At 45.8% G+C, this 14,861-nt stretch overlaps 2 protein-coding genes across 2 annotated transcripts; both read left to right on the top strand.

Moving 5' to 3' along the window:
- Positions 1-1,844: 1,844 nt before the first annotated feature.
- Positions 1,845-7,268, top strand: LOC112879452. The gene is made up of 4 exons (XM_025943700.1): positions 1,845-2,122; positions 2,241-2,360; positions 4,072-5,511; positions 6,061-7,268. The coding sequence occupies exons 1-4, from the start codon at positions 1,861-1,863 to the stop codon at positions 7,110-7,112; spliced, it is 2,874 nt and encodes a 957-aa protein (XP_025799485.1). The 5' UTR covers positions 1,845-1,860; the 3' UTR covers positions 7,113-7,268.
- Positions 7,269-10,904: 3,636 nt separating this feature from the next.
- On the top strand, positions 10,905-13,649 carry LOC112879471 (peptidyl-prolyl cis-trans isomerase FKBP15-1-like). Its single transcript, XM_025943727.1, has 6 exons — positions 10,905-11,088; positions 11,184-11,233; positions 12,162-12,224; positions 12,596-12,686; positions 12,775-12,879; positions 13,175-13,649. The coding sequence occupies exons 1-6, from the start codon at positions 11,028-11,030 to the stop codon at positions 13,258-13,260; spliced, it is 456 nt and encodes a 151-aa protein (XP_025799512.1). The 5' UTR covers positions 10,905-11,027; the 3' UTR covers positions 13,261-13,649.
- Positions 13,650-14,861: the final 1,212 nt, after the last annotated feature.

Genomic DNA, 14,861 nt, shown 5'->3' with positions numbered 1-14,861 from the left:
CGAGCACGGTTAACCACTTCACGGGCCCTCGCCGCCGCCACCACCTAGTGCCATTACCATTAAACTTGTCATCTCATATCAAATATTTCATATCCAACGGCGATCGTGAGACGGCGATGAGCCGATGGCTGACGAGCACGCGGCCTGTTCGTTTCATTTCCCGTTCCGCGCGGCTAAGCCATAACCACCCCCACTCCCAACCGCTTTGCCATCTTTAACCACCCCGGCCGGTCGCTTATCCCCGCCGAGAAATCACTTCCAATCCAAGTAATAAATCGGTCGACCAAGCGTCACCCAGCCAGCCAGCAGCTAAGCTAGATGCCAACGCTACTGAACCCCTGCACACTCGTTAGTGCGCCGATTAGTGCGGTGACGAGCTCCTTTCGCAGGATGTCGCATCTGCCCTGTAGTTACAAGGATCATCTTCTTCCATGACAGTGAAAGTGTGCATCTGTAGCTGAAAAGGGCAGAACTTTCCCTCTCGGCTCTCTTTCTGATTTTTGTTTCGCACACACTGATTGCGGTCGCGCTGGAGGAGGAGGAGAAGGAAGAGAAACCGTGCTCGATCTGATCCGAATGATGGTCGAATCAGACGGCGATCGGCGCTTTTTTTCCAGCGAACAGCCGTGCAGACAACAAGGAGATCAATCACGGGGCAGCTGCCACCGGTGGCAGCAGAGTACATGCGCGGGCCATTCCCATCAGAAAAAGATGCGGGGAATCGGAAAAAGGAACGCGAGCGCCGTGCATCGCTCCTTCACTTGTCTGTTCACCAGCGGGCTCAGGGGCTCAGGGAGGGAGAATGGGAGATCATGACAAGCAGATGGAGATGGTGGCCTCCGTGTCCGTCCGGCCTGGCCTGGCGTGGCCGGAGGCAGGACCCAGCCGGTCCCAACTCCAAACATGCGACGCAAGCCGCCATTCGTCAAACGACGCGTTAAAGTCTGGCTGCCTGGCTGTTCAGACGTTTTCGTCCCCGTAGGACGCAGTAACCGTTTTCAGTGGACCTGAGCTAGATGCCTGGCCTGTACAGCACGCATTCAGTGAAAACGGCGAGCTCGTTTTGCGGATTTCAGCTTGAGCGATGGTAAATATAGCTCAAAGGTAAACGGCAAACAACGGTAAAATAAATCTCCGTTCAGGGCGCATGGATTTCACAGAATCTTGCTAAAAAAGAAGAAGAAGAAAGTCACAGGAACAGGACGAAGCGGGAGCGCACGGCATGGCCTTGGCCAGGGGGCGAAAAGGAGCAAAGCACTGCCACGTTCGACAGTTCGGGTGGGGCCCTCCGGAGACTCCGACTCGTCACTGTCACGTACTCACGTGCCACCAACCTTTCCACGGGCTCTCGGCTTGATCATATCCCACCCTCGGCCGTCCATCGCCCGCGCAACGGCCAGATCCCGCGCCACGCCGACCGGCCCAGCCCGACGCCGCTTACAGGTGGGCCACCCTCTCCCTCCAGCGAACCTTTCCCTCCGTCCTCAGCAGCCAGTGCCCTAGAAAAAACCGAAGGAAAACTCTTCCCTCCCCTTCCCCTGGCCCCGCCGCGCACATGGCCCGCATTGATGGCGACACTCGGGCGTCCACCCTCACCGACGCCAGGGCCCCACGCTATCACGGCCCCACGCGTCATCCTCCCATGCACGTGGCTAGTTAAAGCCAAAGCCCTCGTCCCCCCACACCGCAATCCGCAGCGGGGCTCTCAAACCCAAACCCAAACCCAAACCCCGCCGTTGTCGCAGACCGAAACGGAGTAGCGGCAGGCCTCTCGGTCCGCGCCGACTCGCCGTCCCATTCCCATCCCATCATCGCCGCCGCGGCCGCCATTGCCAAAGCGGAGCGGGGCGGCGCCCGGGCATGGAGGCCGACGAGAGCCGGCGAGGGAAGGACCCGGCGGCGCTGAGCGGGGGCCACCTCTGCCACGTCTGCGGGTACCAGTACCCCAACGCGCACCCCAGCGCCAAGCTCCGCCGCAGCCACCGCAAGCACTGCGGCAAGGCGTCGCCGGCGCCGGCGGTGCCGGAGGCCGAGGAAGCCTTCGTGGGGGTGGCCGTTGGCGTGGGCGAGCGGGGAGAGGGCGGCGCCGGGGAGCGCAATGCGGACGAGAGGACGGCGATCGGTACGTGCGCGGGGTTTGGCGCCTGCTTCTCGCTCGGTTTTGTTTGGATTCGGTGGTTCCCATTTTTTCTTTTCCGTTCGTTGATTCTGATGGCCGTGTCTGGCGCGTGCGGCTGTAGGTGGGGGAGGAGGAGGACAGCGAGAGGGGATCGGCGCGAGCGAGGCGAATGGAGGAGGCGCTGCGTTGCGCGGATCTGCGGGAGGAGTTCACAGTTCGGCGGAGGACAAGGTGGCCCCAGGTAATCGTTGATCTTTCTCTTCTTGTCCGCCGTTCAATCTTATTCCCGGGTCAAAATTCATCCAAGCCTTCTCTATGGGGCGCGCTGTTACTCGCTTGATTTGCGTCCTGCGTTTTGAAATCGGAACGGGAGTTAGATTAACACGATTTTATGCGAACTAATCTGCATAGATTGTACTTTTTGTTATTTTGCCCGTACTGCATTTTGCTGGAGATTGAAAAGGCAAAAGGTTTGGCTGTCTTTTCACTTATCCCCGGTTTGAAGAGGGGTGCAAAACTCACATGGGCATAGTGAGATGGTACCCCCGTGGGGGCCTGGAATAAAAGTCTGCGTGGTTCTCGGTTAGCATTAAAGCTGAAAGCGTGGGTACTTTCTCGTTTTCCTTGGAGTTGGGGCGATACTTTTGTGATAACGATGTAGAACAGCTGGAGTGCCTTTGTATTTGTAACTTCCGAACTGTAGATCTGATCTTTGCTGAAGTTACTACATATGCATCGATAGTAAATTAAGGCTCCGGACACTGAGTCACTGAGATCCATGTGTGATTCCACCATTTCTTATCTTAGTTTATCTCTGTGTGTCTTGTGGCAAGTTGGTTGCTTGATACTGGTCAGCAGTAAGAATTAGTTGCTCGTCTATGGACCTGTACATATACATTGGATTCGCTATTGTCAGCCAGAGCGAATTTTTTGGTTTCCTGGTAAACCGTTTTCTTCCTAAAAATCAGACATATCCGTCGCCACTCGCGTAGGTAGGTAGGATTTCTTTGAGCTTGTCGTTTAACACTTGTTTTCTTGGGTCTGCTAGCTTGTCGTGGTCCTCCACCACATGTTGTCCTTGTCACATGGGCATTCTATTCATTTGCAAAATACAAAATAGAAAATGGTTAATACTTTTGTTGTGTCTGCATGTATCTCATCATATTTTTTGTATATCTTTTTTAGTATATATTGTTTTCTTGTCATCTACGTGGACAGATCCCGTCGTTTGGGGCCGCGTTGACATGTTTTGCTATAATTTATTTCCTAATTGTTTTGACTTACGGCCATGCTGTCTGTGCTTTGTCGGTCAATTGTAAAGTTGCTGTATTGCTAAGTCTTTTAAGTTTAGTGTACTGCTGCAATTCGAATTTACCAGCAGGCTACTGTTTGTGTTGCTTTTGGGTTTAGTCCTCTGTACTACAACTTCATTCTTTGGCAGGCTTTTGCAATGGCTACTTGAGACTATTATATTAAATAATGGCATGATGTGCCCTTGTTGAAGGGTATCAGTCCTGTACCAACTGTTAGCCTGTAGCTCACTTGTATGATTTGTTGGTCCTATTTTACTTTATGGACCCATTCTTGTGTCTCCACCTATTCAAAGTGTCGTTATGATTTTCACAGTTGCACTTGTTAATATGACTTTACTCTTATTAACTTTCATATGAACTGCAAGTATCTAGTGGATTATGTTCAATTCATTTTTCGTGCCTCAGAATCCCTCTATTCTTTTATACTTGTTCCTTGCATATCTTAAGATGCCTCATAATATTCACTAAAGTTTCCAGCGAAGATATGGTTGTAAAGCTATTTATTCTGCCAGCATTTAACTTGTTTCTGGATGTTCCTATGTGTCACCAGCATTCTTTTCAAATAATATTAAATCCTTTTACCTTCTTATTCAAATCACAGTGGGTGTGTGTTGATTTGTTGATCTATTGTTTTGATAGCACATGCTTCTCCTACTGGTGCTGGAGCTCAAGTCATCACCACTGAATTAAGTGAAAACAACCCCCTGATTAGTTGTGGTGACAATGAAAGTGCTTCTCCCGAAGATGCTGGAACTCAAACCATCACAAGTGAATTAAGTGAAAATGGCTTTGTCAATTGCAGCAGATATTCTATTGTAAATGAAGGCGATGGAACTGAATCACAGATTGCTTGCCCTAATGGAAGTCAAACTAGAGTGGGACATCCAGCTGAGCGAGAAGACAGTTTTGATGAGTACCAGGATGCATCTCCGTTTCTTCATCAATCAGATTCTGAAGATGGTGTAGCACCAACTGCAGCACTTTCTACAGAAATCAATAATTTGAATATTGTTTCATCAGAATCAAGTGTCTCTGCAAATGAAACTTATTTTGAAACAAATGGATTATGCAAAGATCACTTTCCTGGAGAAACCAATATGAGAGATTTAACTTCTGACTCCAAAGTTGGATATGATTTGGAGGATGGAGCTCTTAGATTGACTGAGCCTGAAGTAAACCTGAAGCTTGGGGGTCCATATGAACACACTATGAATGTAGGCAACACTTATGCTGATATGGTTAACAGTAAATCTGATAAAACATCTGGCCAAGGTGATGTGATTGGTAATTCGAATGCTTCATCCCTTCAGGAAGTCCATCCACTTATTTTGGAACCAGAATCAGAATCTACAAGCTCAGAAAAGGTGCAAGGTTTTATGGAAGATAGATCGCATGTTTTGCATACCATGTCTGAAGCATCATCAAGACCAGTAGTAGGATCAGATAGTGAAACAATAACCAATCCTAGCACTGACACCATGCCAATTGGGAGTGACCTGAGGGTCGTTTGTACTGATAATACATCCAAAGGTTCCTCCATGGAGCTCCCCACACAGAACTGCACTGTTGCTGATATATCAGATGATCGTCAGCCTGTTGAGAATTCTTGCAAGAAAAGTTTAGAATGTCCCGCAGCTGGTTTTCAGTATGATCTTCCTGTTACTAATGTGGGTAATATTCCTATTACTAATGTGGGTGATCTGGAATTCACCTTTGAGGAGAAGCCACGACCAGATATTGTTGATGAAAATCTTTCTGTACAGAAGACTAATGGATTCACTAAAGAGGAAGTCTGCAACAAACAGATTGACACTGAGATCTGTACTGAAGATCAATTTTCTCCGAGTCAGAAACATGACTGTTTACTAACAGATCAAGCACTTTCTGTGAAGAATCCATTTAATCTAGATGATGACAGGAATGATGATTTGTTTGAACTTCCCACTGACAGTTGCTATTTGGAGGTACCAAATCCTGTTGAATTGAGACAGCAAGTTGATTCTACATCCCTGATGGTGGATCAACCAACAGTCTCGAACCCAACTAGGATGGCTGAAGCACAACAATGCCATAACTCAAGTAAGAATTTCTGAAACTTCAATTGCGCATTGTTTGATATAAATTTGAACTTGTGAATTCAATTGCGCATTGTTTGATATAAATTTGAACTTGTGAACTATGTTGTATGCTCCATATTTTATAGCTTTTTGCTTTCTGTGAGTTCAAAACCTTATCATGTAGTTAATGCATTCAACATTATCTTTGCATTGGCCATCTTCTTTTTTTTTCCTGATTCTGTGCCAATTTAATTGATGGGTTTTGTAAAGCATCAGTCAGTGCTTAGCTGGAGATGAATGCTTAAGCTTTTTTGCCCCTATTGTGGTTGATTAAGTACACAACACTGCAGTATGGATGGAGTGTATCTAATCCACTGCCTTGCAAGTTGACAATGCACCTCAAAAGTTGAATTTACCCTGAGCTTTTTATCATAATCTCGATTTTTAGTATTTGCATATGATAAGATATTTTGAGTCTTGAGGTACATTATTACTGTATATTTTCTAAATCAAACCTTTAACTTCGAATTAAACAAGGCTATATGCTGAAATTTCTTTAACATTTCTGCAGATGAACGCATACTATCCTCGTCAAGTGCTATGGAAAATGGTGAAGTAATTTGCCCAGAAGGCATGCCTGACAGCAGTAGTTCTGAACTTGTGAACAAGACTTGCTTGAATGACCATGGCCTTCAGGAAGATGGACAATCAAGTGGTGTCATTTTGGTGCCATCTCATGCAACCTCTGTGGGGTTTAGTACAGTATCTATGCAGGATAGCAGTGCGGTCCGTTCAGAAGTTGAAGAAAATATGCAAGCCAAAGATGCTAGTGCAAAGGAGATGACTGCAGTACGAAACATAGATGGTATTGTAATGGAACAGGCTACTAGTACTACTGCTAATGATGCATATGCAGCTAATGTTGAAGAAAAGAAGGTGACTGAAGACAGCGCTGCTGAGAATGAGGCACAACACTCAGATCATGTTGAGAAAGAGAAGCAGGCTGGCGGTACAGAGGTGAATTCAGTACAGAGCATGGGAAATCTTGAAGAAAATAAGCAGACTGAAGACACAAATGCAAAGGAGATGAACGCACAGTTCAGTGCTGATGATGTTGAAGACAAAACACAGACTGATGACACCAGTGCAGAGAAGACGAATGCAGCAGGAGGCACAGAGGATTCTGAAGAAAATATGCTTGCTGAAGACATTACCGCAAAGGAGATGATTACAGCACAAAGCACAGATAATGTCGAAGAGAAGCAGCAGCCAAACGGCATAGTCAGCCAAGAAGGGAACAACGCCAAGCAGCACGAAGAGATTGCCGCCCCAGGCATGCGGCTGAATTCAGGAAGAGCCCACGTCCCTCTGAAGGTCCTCCTTGCTGAGGCAAGCGCGGAGAATCAAGTGAAGAAGCCCAGCACCAAGGAGCGGGTGCTGTCGTTCCGGCGCCGGGTGTCCAAGGATGGCAACTCCTCGGCAAAATCCGGGTCCCCCAAATCCAGCTCCGACGACCAACACTGGAGCTCCCCTGCCAAGCTGCCCCGCAAGGATGTCGGGAAGAGTTCGAAAGGGAGGAAGCAGCCGTGGATGCCGTTCATCTGCTGCCACTCCGTGCACTGAAGGCGCCGCCTTTCCTGAGAAACGGAAATGTCGTTCGCGAACCGCGACCTTGAGTTATATTTGCCTTTGCCGAGAACTACACTTACGTGTGCTGCTGTAACTAACGCTGTCTCCGTCCCTGTGTAGATAGTCTGTACAATCAAGATGGGTTTGATATACTGTCGTAGTATCAGATATTTTGAATCGGTGCAATTTTGATGTCGTCGCTAGCCATTTGTTGCTCATGAAGCTGGCTGTCTTGACGTTCCGATTTCAGATGGTGTTTCTGCGGCCGGATTGAGTATGCAACCTGACTTTTGAGCGCATCTTCAAGCTAGGAACAATAAAATGGCTCGGTTCAAGCTAAGAACATGCATATGCATATGGTTATTCCAGACAGGCAAACTACGGACACAGGTTATTGCCGATCCCCTTTCATTCATCTGTTTGGCCTGGTTGTACGTTCCGAGTAATTCAACATGAAGAACACTTTCGTTGAATGACATATGGAGAACCAACATCTTGCCTCGCCTTTGGAGATTAAAATGTTAGGGTGGGAGGACACTACCATGAGGTGGTTTGGCGTCCTATGCAGAAGTGCACAAAAATATAATGAATAAAAAAAGTCATGACAACTTTGTACTTTCCGCCACATTGTAATGACAAATTGCCAGGAACGAACAGGCCCCGAGGAAGATGCAAGCAGTTTTATAGTGACTGATGGCGATAAGCTGCAAGTTTATACTGTCCCTGCAGGTGAATGTGAAATCTTAGGAATTGTCTCTGTTCTACCGGTATATTTTTAGCTTCACTCTCAATCTTCCTCAGAGTTCAGAAACAGCACATCTGCTGCTCTGTGATACGCAGTTCGAGTTCTAGGGAAAGTAGGGAGCTCCCAAAAGCGACGACCATCGCTGAATTACTTGGCAAGAATGCTGGGTTCACCCGTCGTTCAGGAGGCCATCAGCAGAGTGTCCTCGTTCATCTCCAGCAAGCGGGAGGAGGAGGCGTCCAGAGAGCACAACATCGAGAGGCTGGAGATGGCGAGCACCGAGCTGGAGCTCGCGATCGAGAGATCCGGCAAGTTGCCGATCACGGACGTATCCTTGCTTCGTCGCAGGAAGATCCTGAAGCGCGCCCTCGAGGAGTGCAGTGACATCCTGCACAGGTGCAAGCAACGGGCACTGCAGGACCAAGAGACGGAGCAAGGCCGAACGGTAAGGCACTCCTCTTTCCCTAAACGGATTGCCTGTGCTGCCAAATCATCCGTTGCCTATTTTCTTACCGCGAGGAAAGATTACCTGAGTTGCTCCGACGTCCGAAGGTTCCAATGGTTTGCAGACTGTGCAGGGAAGTTTGTGAGAGATGTAGAACACGGCTGTTCACTCAGGCAGTACACCTTCTGCAACCCTCTTGTCAGGCATCTTCTCGAAGGGAGAACCCTCAGGTACGAGATGGTTCATGGAAGCCATCTACGCGACATTTACATGTGGCCCCTATGCTTGGAAAACCGTGGCGTAGAGGCAGAACTATCGTATCAGTACGAGAACTACAAGATGCCAGAGAGAAATTTCCATCTGCGCCTCTGGCTGCGACTCTCGGAAAGCACTGACATAGTTGGGGCTGCTGTTAGATGCTTGCAGCATTTGGCACTGCAGTTCATGCTTGCTGCTGAATGTGCGATTGGGGAGCTGACCCTGCTCCCTGATCTGCATGACATTTCCCACTCGTATGGTGCCCCGTGGCTTGGGATTCAGGACTCGTATACCCGGCTCACTCGAATTTGCCGGCCTGATCCAACATGCTGCGGATCAAATGGGCATGAGAGCTGTCCTGACAACACCGTCTCTTCAGAACTGTCGAGCAAAACCGGAGAGCAGGTTATCTCTGTCAATTTTCAGTACTATACTTCAGCGCAAGAGCACAACTTTCAGAGTTCAATTGATGAACAGGGCAGAAACGCCCTGATAGATTGGTCGCCACCTCTGAAGGCTACAGCAGCATACGTGCCCCATGGCATGTGGGAAGACCTGGCACGGAACTATGAGCTTGAGGTCGACGAGCGTAGAGGTGAAAACATAGAACAAGTGATCGAGATGGTAAGATGGAAGACAATGGATCGCCTCATCCGTCAACCAGGGCTGCCTTGTCATATGACGATGTGGCAGTATGCTCATGGCTTTGCAATCTTTCAGGTGCGAAATGCGCTGAAACCCTACAGGCCACACCATGACGAGGACCGTGGCCATGATCTGGAGAGATGCAAAAGGCGAAGGCGGTACATTATTGCTTCATACGATCGAGGTGTTTCAAAGTCCTGTCATGACTCATGAGTTGCCTGGGACAGGCTAGTTAGGTGGTAGGCTTGCTACTCTTTCCCGGGGTCCTCTTCAGAACCTCTCTATCTTTTGGGTCTCGTTCCGGAAGGAGATTGTTCTCCGTTTGTTAATGGAAAATGGTTAAATGGGATAATCCCGCTAGGAAAAGTTGCTATCGCATGACTTTATTTGTTAGTCACCACTTGCATAGATGTGCTTGATATGTTGAGAACTGGTTGGTTTCTACGGTGTTTGGATCATGTAAGATGGTATATATTTTATCTGTATAGAACTGCTCCGGTCATTTTCACAGAAATCTACACACATATATTGACACAAAAATATGCCAAACACTGATCACATCACATGCAGCCGATAGTGACACACCTCGCCGTGCCTTCTATGGAAACCGGACCCTCCAATTTTCAGGTGATCTAGCATTCTCGGACTTCGCTCCAGGAGTAACTGTCATGCTTTTGTGGTGACTTGATGACTACTCCATCCGTCCTTCCTAAAAAGTCAAACAGTTTCAAATTTAACCAAATTTATAAAAAAAAATTACTAACATTTATATCTTCAAAAAAATTTAATATGAAAATATATTACATGATTAATATAATGATACTTATTTTGTAACATAAATTTTAATACTATTCTGTATAAATTTGGTTAAACTTGAAATTGTTTGACTCCACATAAAACAAGAGTTGCATTTTTTTTTTGGGGACCAAGGGGGTAGTTCACTAGCACACCAGCAAAAGATAGCTATCGTGCTTAGTAGCAATAAAAGGTTAGTTTATAAATTATAAGAAAACTGACAAAGATCATTGAAGCTCTGATCAGAACAGATGCCATCAGGGCGTATGCATCATTAGATTGTTCTAGATCGACCAGCAAGGAGCTCCAAAGTAAAGGCATCTATTCATTGGACGGATTGAATGTTTTTGGATTTTGGAATGATGTTTGATCTCTCATATTACAGAGTATGAAAGTTTATCCCCGCGCTCGGAATTTGACCCATGAAAAATGTTTTACAAAGTAACCTATTAGAACTGATCTGCAACTTCTAACTGAGTGTCTAAGAGGTAACGGATAGTAAAGACCTGATTTTTATCACATTATGTTATTATTAATTTTCTATATTATACTTGATTAAAGTTGACAATGTTATTATTGTTAATTTTATGCACTCCTCTCATAAAAGAATGCTCTTTAAGGTTAGACGTATGTCAAAACCATCTTAACTTTGATTAGAAAAAAATATACTATCAAATTATTCTAAGTCGCTCTATCCAAAAAAACAAATTGTTCTAGTTTTGCTTAAATTAAACTATATAAAATTTAAAAAGAGTATCAATGTTTACAAAACATATTTTACTATTTTAAAAATATATTTTATTATAAATAATTATACGATTCCCTATAAATTTAGTCAAACTTTGATCGGATAAAACGGGTTTATATCTAGCAACCACCTCCAAAGAACCCAAGCAAACCCAAACGGCCAAACAGCCAGTCATCACTCAGTCACTCCTGCCGCTCTGTTATAACGCACAACCCCCCGTCTGCACCCCGAGATCGGCGAATTGCTCTCTTCCGGCCTTCGCTCGCACAAGTCATGGCGAAGCCGCAGGTTCTTCTCTGCCTGCTAGTCGCCGCCGCGGCACTGCTACTCGTCGGTGAGTAGAACCCCCACCCGGCTTCGATTTCGTGGGGGACGCACCCCCACGCAGCGACCTTTGATCCGATCTGATCTGACTTTTGTGTCTCGCAGCCGCGGCCAAGAAATCCGGCGACGTGACAGAGCTTCAGATCGGCGTCAAGGTAACCGCTTTCGGTTCCCCCCTACTAGGCTGTTCTGCCCCGCTTCGTGTACGAATTGTTATGTTGCGTTCCCCCTTTATCTGATTAGAATTTGGATAGGACTAATAGACTGATGGCAGATTAGATGGTAGTTAGGTAGTATGAAAAATGTTGTTTTGATCAGATTGGATATTTAGTTTACAGGTACTAGATTTAATCCCTAGCATAGTGCAAGGAGCAGATCGAAATTGAGGAAAAAACTGTTCTGGGAGTGATGCCCTGATATATTATGGTGAAAGCAGAAATGTGCACGGGGATCGAATTATTGTGGTAGGATTAACTGGGCTATTGGCTAAAAGAAACCAAGGTTTTGTCAGTATTGATATTGTGTTTTTATTCAAGAACGCGTAGAGATCGTGATCTGAGGAGAAATGTTTAATGGAACTCAACATTCTATTGTTTTTCCAGTGCAGCAAGTCAGTGTAATTCTGTCTGTGTTCACATTTAGATTGGATTTACTAACGTGCAGTTCAGGTTTCTTATTTGTTTCATATTGAATTAAGTTATGTATCCTATAGAAAGAGTAAGCTGAGTTCTAACCTTAAAACCTCTTCGATTCGGCTACAAATCAACATGAGATGTTCCAAAAATCTCTTTTCAAGTTCCACAGTAAAGTGAATCAAGTTTTCATACAACTCATAACTCCAAAGCATTATGCTGTGAGAAATCATTTCTGCTTTTCTCTTAAAGAACCGAATATCAATTTTTTAATAGAAACAACAGAATATCTAGCTGGACAAGCAGTAGTGAACAACTGTTCTTACTAAAACCGTTAACCATGCTCTAAGATTTGATGGATTGTAAATAGTAGCATATGCTTACCATCATTTCCAGCTGTTAGTTTCGTCAGATTCTTATATTGATGTTATGCCTCTATTTGTAAATGCAGTACAAGCCAGAGTCCTGCAGCATTCAAGCTCACAAAGGTGACAGGGTTAAAGTTCACTACCGTGTAAGTTTAATGTCTGCCTTCTCATTTGTTTCCATATGTTGCAATAGATTAATAATGACAGATGTCCTACATAGAACTAATGTAGTGCTTTCTTTGAGTAACTGTAGCATCTTTATTGTTCATTTCACCCATTCAGTAAGATTTGCTTGTCATAACCTTTGTCAGTTTTTTTTTTGCCAATTTCAGTTAAAATAACCTTTGTTTGAGTTGGAAAAGTGGGGCATATACAATAGAGTATTGTAAATCTATTGATGGTATTGCCATTGAGCAGAACTGCTAATTCATCCAGCCTCTTCTGCATAAAGAAGTTCTAATACTGTTTACAATAATTACCTTCTGGGTTTGCTCACTTGCCGTCATTTTTCTGACAGGGAAAACTTACTGATGGAACAGTTTTTGATTCAAGCTATGAAAGGGGTGACCCTATTGAATTTGAATTGGGCACTGGCCAAGTGATCAAAGGTAATTATTGGCAATGGACCTGTTGGCTCCTGTCTGTTTGCTTGTGCTCTGTTTCTATGTCTGAATTTCTTTACTATATACTCTGTAGGATGGGATCAGGGTCTCCTGGGAATGTGTGTTGGTGAGAAGAGGAAGCTGAAGATCCCATCAAAGCTCGGCTATGGGCCTCAAGGATCACCGCCTACTATTCCAGGTATGCTATTTTGATATTTTCTGCTCCTTGTCTTGTGAGCACACGGTTGCGATTGCGATAGTCACATTCTGATTACTCGATAAGTCAATATAAATTCGGTCGGGGTAATTACTGTGCACAGCGACAACATCTATTGGTTTAATGCCCCATTATGCTACTAACACTGCCAGCTGAATGGATTCCTTCAATGCTGTGAAGAGGGAGGGAGGGAGGGTTCCTTTAACTTCACTTTCTTGTCAGATGTGGGCTCATTACAGTATCTTCTGATCTGAGCCATTTATCTTTCTGCTTGCAGGCGGAGCAACTCTCATATTTGACACCGAGCTTGTTGCTGTCAATGGGGAGCCATCCAGCAAATCTGATGAAGACAGTGAGCTTTAGACAGCAGGGAGACTAGGATCGGCTTCCAGAATCCAGATCAAAAGTTTATCAGATCAGATAGATGAATGCATAAACCATTTTACTCAGAACTCGGCAAATGTAATGCACTTAGAGAAACGAACATTCGTTCCCTGTGACTTTCTTTTGCTATTCCACAAGAACAACTAGTCTTTCTGGAGTAAACTCCTGATCTCGTGACTTCTCCTTTGGAACCACTACAGGCTTGAGGCTTCATTTGGATGACAAGATTCATATGTGAACTATGCACGGGTCAATTTCTAGAGACATGTCATTATAAGTTAACTTGTCGTGTATTCGCTGTGTCATTATTATTCATATATGCCACTATCAAAACATAAATAAACCTAAAGGGCCCATGGCGTTATGTTCGCCCTAGACCCTCGAAACTATATAACCAGCCTTGGTCATTTGCAACCCCATTTTCCACCACCCGAGATTGTTTGGAGCCATATGTTTGAGTTTTCCAACTGTTTGTGTTTTAGCATGTTGAATATGGACCTACTATGCTGCTTGCTCTGATTAGCTAGATTTGCTGCTGGAATGCTGAATCCAGTGAAGCCTGGCGCAACCAAATCGGCTCAGCCATGACCATGAGGATGGTGGTGACGGCCGGCGGGCGATGGTTACCTGGGCGCCTGCCCGCCTGTACGCGGCTGTGGCCGGTGGCCGGTGCCGGGAACGACGTGCGCACGTTCGTGCTCCACGGGGTCGACGTCTCAGTCCTCCCTCTCGCCGCCGACGTAGCCTACGGTGACGTCGTCGACGAGGAGCCGCTCGTCGCAGCCTTCGACGTCGGATGTCAGGATGTGACGCCGTGTTCGACGCCGCCGGGGCCGTCGAGGCGTGGCTCCCGGACGCCTCCATTTTCCACACTGCAAGGGGAAGACGAGAGCCGGCATTCCAGCGATTTTCTATTTATCACATATGCGAGCCGGCGCCGACGCATCGCAGGAAGAGCTCACGTGTTTTTGATTTCCATGCCATATATATACATTCGAACAAAAATTGCTCTATCTCACAAACTAATTACTCAAATTAAATTTTGATTGCACCGTTATATTTCTTACGTCGAGGTCTTCAAAACTAGACCACCCTTTTGATTATATTTAGATGATATTTTTTCTAAAACATTTTAATTTGTTCTGGGGAATATTTTTATCTCCAACGAACTTGTGTGGTGGTATGACGGCTAGTCGCACGTGCTATGAATAGAAGCTCCCGGATTCCATCCACCGACGTGAGCGGCGGCCGCGGGAGCAGTGCCAAGGGAAAGAAAGGCAGGCCGAGAGGGACTGTTTGGCAAATAATCGGGGTTCATAGGAGGTTATATGCAAATATTCGGATCGCGATTATAAATCACTGTCCGAATTAGGGGGTTATATGTAAATGATAAGAAGCTAAGTGTAAATATCCGGATCGTGATTATTAACCGATCGTGATTATTAACCGGGATCCAAATTAGGGACCTAATGAAAATGTAAAGGGAGTAATATGTAAATATCGCCCACCGCCCACCGGAGTGGCCGCGACCTCACCATTGGCGGCCATGGAGGCTCGCCGGCTCCTGCCAACTACACCGA

This window comes from Panicum hallii, chromosome 2 (assembly GCF_002211085.1).
Source record: "Panicum hallii strain FIL2 chromosome 2, PHallii_v3.1, whole genome shotgun sequence".
NCBI lineage: Eukaryota > Viridiplantae > Streptophyta > Magnoliopsida > Poales > Poaceae > Panicum > Panicum hallii.
This window is presented reverse-complemented; position numbering and strand designations above follow the sequence as displayed.

What these genes read in the sequence shown, in the direction of transcription:
- LOC112879452 (XM_025943700.1), top strand. Translation starts at nt 1,861, where the DNA reads ATGGAGGCCGACGAGAGCCGGCGAGGGAAGGACCCGGCGGCGCTGAGC. An exon ending in GGACGAGAGGACGGCGATCG is followed by an intron (nt 2,123 to 2,240) that starts GTACGTGCGCGG and finishes GTGCGGCTGTAG; the next exon opens with GTGGGGGAGGAGGAGGACAG. An exon ending in GGAGGACAAGGTGGCCCCAG is followed by an intron (nt 2,361 to 4,071) that starts GTAATCGTTGAT and finishes TTGTTTTGATAG; the next exon opens with CACATGCTTCTCCTACTGGT.
- LOC112879471 (XM_025943727.1), top strand. Translation starts at nt 11,028, where the DNA reads ATGGCGAAGCCGCAGGTTCTTCTCTGCCTGCTAGTCGCCGCCGCGGCA. An exon ending in CGCGGCACTGCTACTCGTCG is followed by an intron (nt 11,089 to 11,183) that starts GTGAGTAGAACC and finishes TGTGTCTCGCAG; the next exon opens with CCGCGGCCAAGAAATCCGGC. An exon ending in GGGTTAAAGTTCACTACCGT is followed by an intron (nt 12,225 to 12,595) that starts GTAAGTTTAATG and finishes TTTTTCTGACAG; the next exon opens with GGAAAACTTACTGATGGAAC.